The sequence below is a fragment of the Rutilus rutilus genome, assembly GCF_951802725.1.
Source record: "Rutilus rutilus genome assembly, chromosome: 1".
Taxonomy (NCBI): Eukaryota; Metazoa; Chordata; class Actinopteri; order Cypriniformes; family Leuciscidae; genus Rutilus; species Rutilus rutilus.
In genome coordinates this window covers 60,366,501-60,379,761 of record NC_140209.1, presented here as the reverse complement: position 1 = coordinate 60,379,761, position 13,261 = coordinate 60,366,501, and the positions used below count along the sequence as shown (strand labels likewise).

At 39.2% G+C, this 13,261-nt stretch overlaps 1 protein-coding gene across 1 annotated transcript in view; it reads right to left on the bottom strand.

The window, feature by feature from the left end:
- mgat5b (alpha-1,6-mannosylglycoprotein 6-beta-N-acetylglucosaminyltransferase B) overlaps window positions 1–11,791 on the bottom strand; it is a 144,058-nt gene extending 132,267 nt beyond the window's left edge. Inside the window, exons 1-2 of the mRNA XM_084417050.1 lie at window positions 11,458–11,791; window positions 7,177–7,289 (exon numbers count right to left, since the gene is read on the bottom strand). Of these exons, the coding sequence (XP_084273176.1) occupies window positions 7,177–7,289; window positions 11,458–11,525 (181 nt within the window). The 5' untranslated portion in view covers window positions 11,526–11,791. The remainder of the gene's footprint in view (window positions 1–7,176; window positions 7,290–11,457) is intronic.
- Window positions 11,792–13,261: the final 1,470 nt, after the last annotated feature.

Sequence of the window (13,261 nt, the reverse complement as noted above, 5' to 3'; positions counted from 1 at the left end):
GAGCCGGAGCCTGTGTCTGTTCCTGAGCCGGAGCCTGTGTCTGTTCCTGAGCCCTCAGTGACCACGACACTGGCCATTATGGCCACAGCCATGTGGTGTGTGTGGGCTACGCACACACTTGGACCGGTGGTGTCTGTTCCTGAGCCGGTGGTGTCTGTTCCTGAGCCGGTGGTGTCTGTTCCTGAGCCGGTGATGTCTGTTCCTGAGCCGGTGGTGTCTGTTCCTGAGCCGGTGATGTCTGTTCCTGAGCCGGTGGTGTCTGTTCCTGAGCCGGTGGTGTCTGTTCCTGAGCCGGTGGTGTCTGTTCCTGAGCCGGTGGTGTCTGTTCCTGAGCCGGTGGTGTCTGTTCCTGAGCCGGAGCCAGGGTCTGTTGCAGAACCGTTGGTTCCAGATCTAGTGCCTGAGTTGGTGGTGCCAGTTCCTGTTCCTGAGCCGTGGCCGCCCGAGGGGTCTTCGCCGCCGTGGCCGCCCGAGGGGTCTTCGCCGCCCTGGCCGCCCGCATGGACAGTTTGTCCCGCCCTGGTCTGTCCCTCCCGTCCCGCCCTGGTCTGTCCCTCCCGTCCCGCCCTGGTCTGTCCCCCCCGTTCTAGTGGAGTGTCTGGAAGCCACTCCTTAAGGAGGGGGTTATGTCACATGTCTGTCCTGTCTTGTTTTGCACTTGGGTGTTGGTTATGTTAAGTCAGGTGCTCATGTTCATTGTTAGCCCCGCCCGTCTTGTTAGCTAGTTATTGGTTAATTTGCCCCACCGGTTGTGTTCGTTACCCTCCTTTGTTTGCTCCCCTATTTAGTCTCCTTGTTTCTGTAGTCTTGTGTGGTTACGTTGTCTATGTTTGGTGTTCTGTTTCCAGTCCCAGTTCTGTTTCAGAGTTTCTTGTATTTTTCCCCCTCGTGGGTATTTTTGTTATTGTGTTTTTTATTAAAGTTCTTCTTGTTTTGGCTGCAATTGAGTCCTCGGTTTTGTTTGTATCTAACGTGACAGGCAGAGGCTATTTACAGGTGATTGGTAAATAGACACTCCGTTACTTAAAACGAGGGAACGAATTAGTAAAACATGCTGACATATTAATAAGTTATGGGAACAAATTGTTAATGCGTGGCCACAATACACATATATCCCCTGCCCACATGTCATATGCCGGCTCCGTAAGCTTGAGCTCGGTTTTACTTTCTCTACCCCTCTCCTCCAATCAACTCCCAAAGGAGAAAATCAGTTGTTGTTTTTTTCATCCTCATTGAATATCCTATTTTACTCTGAAAAGAGATCACAGAGCACAGATTTAAAAATGAGTTGCATTTCATGTTGACTTTAAGGTCTACTTTAAAATGTTTGATCTAATCTGCAAAAACATTTGTTCATTTATTTTTTTATTATTATTATTATTATTATTATTATAGAGAAGTCTTTGAAAATGTGCTGAAGCAAATATTTACAGCATTAATTTCACCCCAATAATCCAAAAGCAGACTCCTTCAGAGTGTGTGAAAGAACTCGGCTCCCGTTCCCATTAGACCCTCATTTAGCATTATAAATACACAACAGTGCAAGGAGGAAAACATGGATGCTGGAGAAACTAGGGCACATCTCGTGGCGAGGGGACTGGGGATGATTATATCACCGCTGTATCCTTTCAATTCATTCAATTCCTTAAAAAAAATATTAGTAATAATAATATGCAATAGGTTTTGCAGCAGTCATTTGATTACATTTGATTTGTGACTTAGAAATAGTGCAGAGATTTGTTTTTAATTCATTTGACATTCTTTTTCAAAACTTTAAATACAAATCTGAGATCTGAGGCCAGACTTGTCAGTGTGGTCTCAGACATTTGTGTCCCACGGTGTATACAAGTGAGAAAAGACCTCTATACAAGAAGATACAGGCTTATAATAGAATCAGTGTTTTCATCTCCTGCTGTGCCTGTGTGCCACAACTGTCGAAGGCCACAGTTTTTGAACCCTGTCTAAAGGAAAGAGCGCTGATTTTCATCTCGGAGCGGTGCAGATATCTGCCGGAGTGTGATGAAGCACGGGGACGACTCCAACTGAAATCTAAAGACCTTCCTAGAGGATATTGTGTCAAAAGCCCTGCAATCCACAGATTTATGTGTCACTAGCAACCAAACACCATATAAAGCACACGGGAGACTCGACTAACAGGGTTGTGCATCATTCAGAATAGAATTGAGCTAGAATACAAGATGCAGAATTGCAATTTGAATATGAATGTAAGGAAGTAGGCATGCAATGATAAATTCAATTCTCCTTGATCGTTGACATTTGCATTCGCTTGCTCATGTGCAACAGCAAGGTGGCATTGATACTTTTTTCTATGCAATATAATTAGCCAATCATAACAGTGACCGTTTACTGCATGTGAAATTGTGTCAACGTAATTTACATTGTTTTATTGATTCGCAAACAAACACATTCACGTTGTTTCCACATTCCATAATTCTGAATGGATCCGTGTACTGTAATAGGCATTAGAGATGCGCGGTTGGCGGATGATGTGACAAAAAATAATATTTTCATTAAATTCGGGCGGGTGGCAGGCGGTTGAACCAATCAAATGAAAAATATATACACCAATCAGCGGATGGCGGGCGGGTGCGGTTTTGAAAATTGGTCAAAAACGTTGGTGCGGATGGATGGCGGACGGATGATGAGTTTTGTGATGCGGTTGCGGATGAAATAATAGCCCATCCGCGCATCTCTAATAGGCATATAATGCAGTCAGGTCAAGGTGGTTGGTTTAGGGTTTGATTTTTATTTAATTTTTTGGGCATCTCCATGTGGTCCTGATAGGTATACCGCTACTTGTATATTTTTTTTTTTTTTTTTTATGCATGCTTTAGTGTGCATTCATTTATGAATTGTATGGACTCCTTGTCATTTGGTTAAGTTTCCTTTTTTGGAAAGATACCTTGCAGAAAATATAGTTTTGTGAAAATCATCTGGTTTAATTTGCTGTATTTAGAAAATGATGACAAAATGTATGTGTTAAACAAGATAAATGGTGTATGCTTAATTTCACGATAAGTGTGCAATTAATCAATTAAAGTAAGGTAATTAAATTTTTTTATCTATTGCCAGCCATAATTATAAGTAATTTACTTCATAATCATCAACAGTGTTGGATCCTGGCATAGGTGATATAAGCAGTTTCTATGGCGTTCTTTTAACAACAAATGTCATTAAACATGAGAGCGCTCAAATTTCCTTCACTCTCGCACAAAACTGGACACTCTGCTCTGATTGGTCAGGTGACCCAGTCTGTTGTGATTTGTCTACTCTGCTCTGATTGGTCAGATGGCCCAGTCTGTTGTGATTGGTCTACTCTGCTCTGATTGGTCAGATGGTCCAGTCTTTTGTGATTGGTCTACTCTGCTCTGATTGGTCAGATGGCCCAGTCTGTTGTGATTGACCTACTTTGCTCTGATTGGTCAGGTGACCCAGTCTGTTGTGATTGGTCTACTCTGCTCTGATTGGTCAGATGGCCCAGTCTGTTGTGATTGGTCTACTCTGCTCTGATTGGTCAGGTGACCCAGTCTGTTGTGATTGGTCTACTCTACTCTGCTCTGATTGGTCAGGTGACCCAGTCTGTTGTGATTGGTCTACTCTGATCTGAGTTAGTGTAAATAGCCTCTGCCAACACGGTGGGCTATTTGAGCTTATTGTAAATAGACACTCCATTACTAAAAACAAGGGAACAAATTAGTAGAAAAAGGTCAAAGTAGACATTGTTTGTGAGCAGCCAATGAAGACCATAGACTGGAATTATGCAAATTTGTTACAAACTGTACTTTAGGTTCGAGTAGGAAGTAAGACTGGAATAACAGACAGTTCCAGGCAGTTCAGAATCTGTTCATTCTTTTCCTATACAATAAATCCATTTATCGTGCACTTTGATCTTTGAGACTTTTAACATCCATAAATGGATGTTAGACATGAAAGGCAATATCTGAGAAATAAAAAAATACAAAAATTGGCACTTCAAAGGAGCTGGCCCTTACAAAACAGATAATTTCAAACAGAGTGTCAGAATAAGGGTTGAACGTGATTGTTTTTCTACATATATGATTATTTTTTTTTATTTTTTTTAAAACACATTGTTAATATTATAAGTGAACCTCAAGAAACATATATATTATATATATAAAAAATAAATTAAAAAAAATCTATGTTATGACCCCTTGAACAGAGTACTGTTGTAATAGTACTTAAAATACATTAGTGTGTTGCTAATGTCCGTGTACCTTCTGATAATATGTTTTTCAACTTATAAGAAATAAGTTGTAATAAGAATTATTATTTTTAGGTTAATGAGTAGAAAATATATAAACAGCTGTGAAAAGGCATTAACACACCTTCCGGCTGATTGGTCAACCGAAGATCAGCCCGTGCTGTCATGAGCTGAACTTTGGTTCTGTTTGATATTGGATGTATGAACCACCATCAACATCCATTGCATGAAAAATAGAAGATTTTCATCCCTAATAATGATGCATCTAAAAATACACATTTCAGCAATATTTTGACTAGATTATAGATTAAATCAGATAGGTTATATATCCAGTTGGAATAGTAAAAAGTTAGAGCCTGTCCAGTGAAGGTATGTATGGCTGTAGCGCTAGGGTGTTTGGTGTTTTTAGCCCCCAACGGTGCCTTCCAGGCAGCGAGGGGATGGGTAGGTTTAAGGTTGAGGTTAGGGTTAGCTGCCTGGAAGGAGCCACTGGGGGCTAAAAACACCATCGAGCTAATGCTAGGCATCCTGTATTTCTTGCTTAACTACCACAATCCTGCTATTTAAAATTGACAAAGTGCTCCTTACATCAACCCACACACAAGCTTTCATTAAAAATGTATAATAACAAACCTTTCTTAGAATAGCCATTAGTATCCATTAGAGGCATAATCCCAGAACATATGCTGGATGGTATTATTCAAGATAGAACATGGCCAGAGTGAGGCTGTACAAGCTGGTGGATCTCTTATGTGGAAGAGGATTAGAGAATCAGCAGGTTTTCTTTTAGGGGCCAAAAGAGAGCATTGAGATAACATGTATACCAATAGAGCTGAACATTACTGTTAGATCAGCAATCAGTAATGCCAAAAAAAAAAAAAAAAAAAATGGCTACACTTTATTTTGCAGTATGTGCACTTACAGTGTACTTACCTAAGAAAGTGCTGTGTAATATAAGGTAACTACATAGTTTAGAGGTATTTTCAGGGATAGTACCTAGTTATTACCCAGTTATTGTAATTGCTATAATAAGGACATGGTATGGACAGGGCTGTAAAATAAAGTGCTACATATATATATATATATATATATTTTCTTTAATAAAAAATAAAAAAGATTATGTAAATTGTTAAGTATTTATACGTAATGGTGCGATTATATACATAGTTGGTATATATCAGCATTGTTTTACTTTAATACTGTGATACAATAAAAAAATGCCACAAAATTATGTAATATAGAAACTAAACGTGACAATAACGACTCAGTGTTCAACTTTCTTAAAATGTAACTCTATAAAACAAACAAACAAAAGACCATTTTAAGTTACACAGAAAAAAACAAACACGAATAATAGCATATTTATAATAACATACACATTTTTATTGGATGAACTATAAGTAATATATAACTGTAAGTAAAAGTCTATATAACTAAGTCATGCATTGACACCATTATATGAGAACTAAACTGAGCTGGATGATGACATCATGTTTTTTTTTCCAGAGCAGCTATATATATATATATATATATATATATATATATATTAACTAAATTAATAACTTTTTTACAACAAAAATGAACCATCACTGAACTTACTTAAGCTGGACTATGACGCTATTTTCTTCTAGAAATAAACTTTGTTGCATTATTTTCCTGTTATCACTGTAAAGCTGCTTTGAAACGATCTGTATTGTAAAAAGCACAATATATAAATAAAGATGACTTGACTCATCTAGTGCAGGGGTAATCAATCTTTTAGATGCCACAGCCCCCCAAACATTTATCGATCCCCGGACCCCAGTTTGAAAACACCTGATATTGACTATTCTTGTGTCTTTATTTTCATTTCTTAAAAAAAATAATTAAAAGCCAGATTGCAATATGTGTAGTGATATTTGGATACCGACTACATTTTAAGTAATTCATATGCAATTAGTTTGAAATAATTAGTCATTTGTAACTGGAATTAACATTAAAGTAACCCTCACATCTCACATGTCAGCGCTGGGCTCCCAAAACACAGTGACGTCCATCTCTGGCTGATCAGCAGGCAGTGTTTAATGAGCGAGAGCCAGATGCTTTCTCAAGACCTCAGCCTGGGAGTGGTTAATTAATCAGATTGTGCTCTCTTTCTCTTTCTCTCCCCCTCTTTTCTCCATGCGACCTCTCCCACAACATCACAGAACACTAATCCATCATCTTCAGCTTTATACTGGGCTTTGCTGAGCACACCATGAAACAGTTTTCCAATTTTCCAGCTACCGAGTGGAGCTCTTAAGATGGCTATTTGCCGCATTTGGGTAAGCCATTTCCTGTTGGGCACAGCGGTGTTGAAACTAGAAAGGAACTGAATATTAAACATATTGGCTCTCTTCCAAAACCTCTGTAGTGAGCCCATGAAGGCAGAATTTTAAAGCAGTATAGGTGTGATCCCAAAAGGTAGATGGCATAATTACGCTGCCGCGCTAAATTTTAAGTCAGCATCGCATACATCTATTGCGGAGAAGACGATCTCAACCAGGTCACAAAGAATCTGTGCCGGCATCATATTTGGAACACCCTTCATTCATCAACTTCCACAAATACCCTTGATGAGTGAGTAAATGATGACTGAATGTTAATTTGTGGCCGATTCTTTCTCATGGACAGGTTCTTTTTGGCATTTGCAGTGAGCAAGACCTCTAGCCTTTGGTGTGATCTATCTTCATAAAAAGTTATGACTGAAGACAAATGGGGTCTTCGACAGCCAGAGATGCTATTCACAGCACACCGACCCCTGGATAATCAAGCCTGTTAAAGGCCAACACGAAACCCTCCATTGACCTCATTAATGATCCCATAAAATGACACTTTCCAAATGCCACAGGATGAATTAGACATGCATATGGTCAGCACAGGTGGACGTGCAGAGCTGCCAGTTATTAATGTACCTTCGGTTCGGATGCTGAATGGGGAATCGCCCAGTCGCTTGGCCGAGAACTGCCCCCCCAGAGAGGTCATTAAGAAGCACAGACTGAAGAAACCGATTCCCGCCACAAATATCCTGAAAAAGACAGACCGAGACAGACAGATATAAATGTGCTGCGGTGGAACAAGAAAAACCATGTGAAAAAGACTTTCCAGCCAGACAGTGATGAGGATCAACTAGAAGTATATTGTTAGAAGACGTATGTTGTCCTTTAAATGAATAGTTCACCCAATAAATTAAAGGTGCTCATGCTCTGTTTGTCACACAGACATACCGTATGACTTCAGAAGATTTGGAATAGAACGTCAATGCGACTGTTCCCCGTACAATGCTATTGTATGATTATTACCTAGTTCTGGCATGAAATTCTAGATGGCGTAGGCTAATAAGTCTTTGACTCATTTGGTAACGATCACATCATCTACATGGCACAGTATGCAGTGCGCTTTCAGAAACCCTCCACCTTCCCCAGCTCCACCTGTATAGATCTGCTACGGGGTTAAATCATGTATGTTACATATGCAGCAGCAGCGTAGCAGATCTATTCCGCCAAGACCAAATACATGAACACTGCCATATCCATTACCATGCCAATCTCTATTACCAATCTCCTGAGAGTTGTCATGACAAAACTTGGAATATAACAAGAGTTATGTGTTCTGTATGGTATGTGATGGTGGGGATATTTTGTCGTTTTTAGAGCCTCTCAGACATGGTCACTGTCATTTTATGGAAAAGAACAGCATATATATTTTTGGAATGACATGAGCGGAGGGGTGGTTCCCTGAGAACTAATGGTTCCCTTTGGAACATTTTCCTGGTTGCATTTGCAAAACCAGTAGGAACTCTGAAGTGACGTAAGCCGCTCTTGTTGATGTGACTTTTATTTTGACGGAGCGGCAGACCTTTATTTTGATGGTGCTGAGAACGTCAGCCAGAGCCTAAGCACACAGTGCTCGCATTCTCCGTGCTCATTAGTTTACGATCTGTCTGACAGTCCTGTCTAATATGTTATTAGATAGAACTGTTATACATAGATAGTAGATATTATATGAAAAGGTATTAGCGTATGCCATATGGTTGATGTCCAGTGTTGTTTGGGGGCCCATCAATCGCTGTTTTCCATGTTCATAGAGTTATTTTGTGGAGTAAATATATAGGCTATAATCTGTGTGTTTACACAGCTTTTTTCTTTTCTTTTTGTTTTTTAAATGGCAGGTGCTGATGTTTTGCATGCATTTGTCCAATCAGCATTATCAGCTATAGTGTTTAGACCCTACTCTGAAGTTGGAACTAAATTAGTCCCTCCAAAAAGAGGTTCCTAGAACTAAAATTGTTCCTAGATTCTACGGTGCGAATACGCCAAAATCCGGGTACTTCTGCCAATAGTTCTAGGAATTATGAAAAGGTTCCTCCGGTATGAAAGCCCCTATGGTATAATGTCATAATAATGACATAATTTTCATTTTTGGGTGAACTGTGTCTTTAAACTTCATTGAAGCATTTCCATTGACTTCTCAGTTTACATAAAATCCTGAAATTAAACTGAATGAAAACATTTTTTTTTTTTGGAAACCAAAGTCATATCAGAAACAGTTTTGTAGGATGGCAGTTTATCAACCTGGTCTCATAGGAAATACATACCCCTGTACACTTTTTGCAGCACCACATAATATGTACCATCAGGTACATATCACTGCAGTTTCTAACAGAAATGAACACTAGAGGCAATAAAACGGCAAGCACTTTTAATCGTTTTCACACACAATTATGATTACAGGGGCAGATTATAGATTAATAAAAATATTTTCACGCAGCTATTTGCACAATTATGTTATAATAATAATAATAATTCGTTACATTTATATAGCGCTTTTTCTGAGACCTCAAAACGCTTTACATATGGAAGGGGGGAATCTCCTCAACCACCACCAATGTGCAGCATCCACTTGGATGATGCGACGGCAGCCATATTGCGCCAGAACGCCCACCACACACCAGCTTACTGGTGGAGAGGAGACAGTGATGAAGCCAATCAGTATATGGGGATGATTAGGAGGCCATGATGGACAGAGGCCAAGGGGCAAATTTGGCCAGGATGCCGGGGTTACACCCCTACTCTTTTTCGAAGGACATCCTGGGATTTTTAATGACCACAGAGAGTCAGGACCTCGGTTTAACGTCTCATCCGAAGGACGGTGCTCTTTTGGCAGTATAGTGTCCCCGTCACTATACTGGGGCATTAGGACCCACACAGACCACAGGGTGAGCACCCCCTGCTGGCCTCACTAACACCTCTTCCAGCAGCAACCTAGTTTTCCCAGGAGGTCTCCCATCCAGGTACTGACCAGGCTCAGCCCTGCTTAGCTTCAGTGGGCAACCAGTCTTGGGCTACAGGGTGATATGGCTGCTGGCGATATGGCTTATGACCTCAAAACACATTTTACCACAGTGCATTATTTGTAAATTAATATATTTTGTAGTTTGCATCATTTACTCCATATGTTCGGGTGTACTGATGTACTAAGCTTGCTCGGTAGCTCAGCTGCTACAGAATTGTACATGCGGAGAGCTCGGGTACAACTCCCGAGAAAAATGAGTCACGATAAAAGAGCTCAAAGACGAGTTCAAAAACAAGCTAAAATGCCATGGTTACAATTGCCTTTTTATGTCACATTTGTTTTTGTTAACACTATCGGGTAAGTTTAGGGTTTAGTGATGGTGTACATTATTGTAAAATGGAGCATTAAGCTTTTAGCGCCACTCACCGGACATGTAAATTCAGAACTGTGGTGATACGTACAAACTCCAACGTAATAAAACGTTGCCATATTCATGTTCATCTGAAAAAAATAAACACGCTTTTAGCGCCACTCACTGGACATTTCACTTTTAAACTGTCGCGAAACGTGCACGAAGCAACGTATTTTTCGTTTTGCTAAAATTTCGCCACAGGTACGTTTTTCTAATGAGACCAGGCTGCAGCTTATGGTAGAGCAAACATCTTTCAAATTAACCCAACCAACCCAACTGTTCAAGCACTACCAGTGCTTATTTAAAACAATAATAATAATTCTTATTCATCCTGTGAAGGTAAATTAACATTTGCATTACAGATATTTGAAAAAAAGGAGGTGGAATTCAAAACACTATTAATGTGGCCAAATCAAGTTGCTCAAACAGTAATGAAAATCATGTATTCATTCATTAAATAACTGCACAGTGTTAATATGGGAACCATTGGCAGAGTAACACTGAAGCATTGTTCGAGTTTATTACATTTAATTGAGTGATGATTGAGCGTTATTGAAGACATCTGATGATAACAAGCATAATCACTGAAGAGAAACACAAGAATAATAGGTTTAAAGTCACCATTATAGTGATCAGTGTGTTTTAGTTTTGCAGGTTGAATCTTGATTTTTTTTTTTTTTTTTTATGTTTGTTGTCTCTGGCTGCTGTAGCTGTGTTTGTTATGGCAAGAAAAGCCAGAGAAAATGTGATGACAATGTTGGCTACTTATTGATGATGAATATGTAATCATCTCCTGTTCATTATTTTGTATTTTATTTACACAATATAGGCCTAATTAAATCTGCTAATTAATAAAAATGTAATTGTCTGAGTTTGACCAAAGCATATCTCTGTAATATTACAGAGGGCATAATCATATTCATTTTAAAAGTTGCAGAGCTCATGCAGAACAGAATGACCCACATCATTGCGCTGCTGGATTCCCGCCACTGTGTGAAAACAGCGGGAAAGCTCATCAGAGTCTCACTTCTTACACCTTCCTCACATCCTTTCCTGAAGCTCTTCTGACAACATCAATGAAATCCTCTCAAGAGCTTAAAATAGTTCCACCACCCCCATAAATTCACACCATGTTATTTGCAGTAAGCAGTTGTCTTTCTTTGTAGATATACTTTCATGTGGTAACAGTGAAGAGACGAAGTTTGACAACATTTCAGCTTTGCTCGAGGATACGAACTTGACAAGGTCGATAAGTTTGCCGCGAAATATTTCTCACAAAAATGACCATGGTAAGCATCTATCTATCTATCTATCTAGCTATCTATGATCTGGTTTGTACCTACACTACCATAAATAAATTAAACAAAACGACAGTAGCCCTAATATCGTTAACGCTGTTAGATTGTTTGATCTAATATTAATAAGGTCTCACATTAATTGTGTCAAATATCTGAACATTTAAAATGAGTCCTAGATTGTCAAGTCTTACCTGAACGGTTTGAACGTCAGCAGGCATCTTCTCATCATAGTTATACACTCGCTATTTACAGCAATCATTTTTCACGCGGGCTGTGCAACAACATACGAACTAAAAAATACATAATTTACTTTAATCGTTTTCCCCCCGGTTGTGTTTCTTAATATGCGAGCTCAAAGCAAACGCCTTCCTTTAACTGAAAGCTCTTTGATGAAGTTGCTCGAAGAAAAACATCCGAAGATTGCTGAGCAAAGTAATCAGCAGGTCATTCATTTGGTGATGTTGAACTCCTACTCATAATAGTTTCCAAAAAGAGTCAGAAGTAATCCAGCAGACAAAGGTCCATCTCTGTAGATTGTAGTGAAGTATCAATGAGTAGAAGCTCGTGAGGGGAATGACCGCGTCAGAACTCCCTGCGCAGCGCGCGACGACACTGGATCAATTCAACGGCACGACTGGCGTTTTCTGTGATGTGTGCCATCACTTTCACCTTCTCTGGGAATAATGTTGTCTCTGTGGCTCAATATAAAGAGGAATATAGTTCAGCTGCTTCGGATGAAGCGTCTGCGAGCTTAAACCGCTCAGCTGTAGTTTCAGAGCCGTGGACAGCTCCCAGTGCACACGCTAAAGGCATCAAGAGCGCCATCCGATGGATTTCCACCAGTTTACTCGGATTATCCGATCTGAGATATGACGAATTGGGTCTTTCTTTCTGTTATGAAGAGTTTTATGTCAGTGCTGTCACTGTGCTTGCTACACTCTTAAAAATAATGTTTTATTGGCATCTGTCTGTGGTTCCATGAAGCATTTATGGAACCTTTCTGTTCCACAAAAGGTTGTTTATAGTGGAAAGAGGTTCTGTAGATTTTTTAAATGTTCTTCATACTATAAGAAAAATGGTCCTTTTAAGAAAAGTTCACTGAAAGGTTCTTTCTGGAACCAAAATATACATTTTTTTCTATGGCATTGCTGCGAAAATTCCCTTCTGGAACCTTTTTTATTTATTTATTTTTTAATGCTGGTTTAAAGTCTCTTCACATCCTGATAACAATCACAAGTTAAGTGGTCTGAACATATTTCTGTGGAAGGTGTAGGACCATAGAATGTTCGTCCAATCATTGCAATCGGTACGATGTCCTACCTGCCTATTAACATGTATTTCCATACATCAGCACACCTAGTTTGCGCAGACATCACATCATCAGCACGTTTGCAGAGTTAGACAGACGTTAGTCACCGACATAATACTCTATATTTCATGCTGCTATCAAATGAAATTAGAAGCATCAATAACATATCACAAAATTACATCACAAAAAGGATGTTCAGTGACACAACAGTGACAACAATTCGCTAATCTCATGTCTTCTTTTTGCTCATTATTTTCAAGTCTATTTAAAGGAAAACATTTTTTTATATTCTTTATAATAAATAATATTTAGTATTTGAATACAATGAAACATTTTCAACATTCTGTAATAGAATTCATAATAGTTGTATTTCCTGCATTTGGAGACAAAGCTTAATATCACCATCAGTTGAGCAACTCACACAACTTACGGCAACACTTTACTGCACGTTTTATAATTCATGGCTAAAGTTCAGACAAATAATTTATGTTTTTATACATTGGCAATTCCTTTTGCCTGTCGTTCAACCATGTTGGCTAATGATGTTACGCAGATGGTGGAGTAATAACTTCTTTTAATGAATCCGTTTGAGATCAAATTAGTGCATGATTTTTTGCTAATTATGGACATGGCATCTGAGGAGAACTCAAATTTTTCTTAGTAATTTAGCTTTATTTGTAGATTCA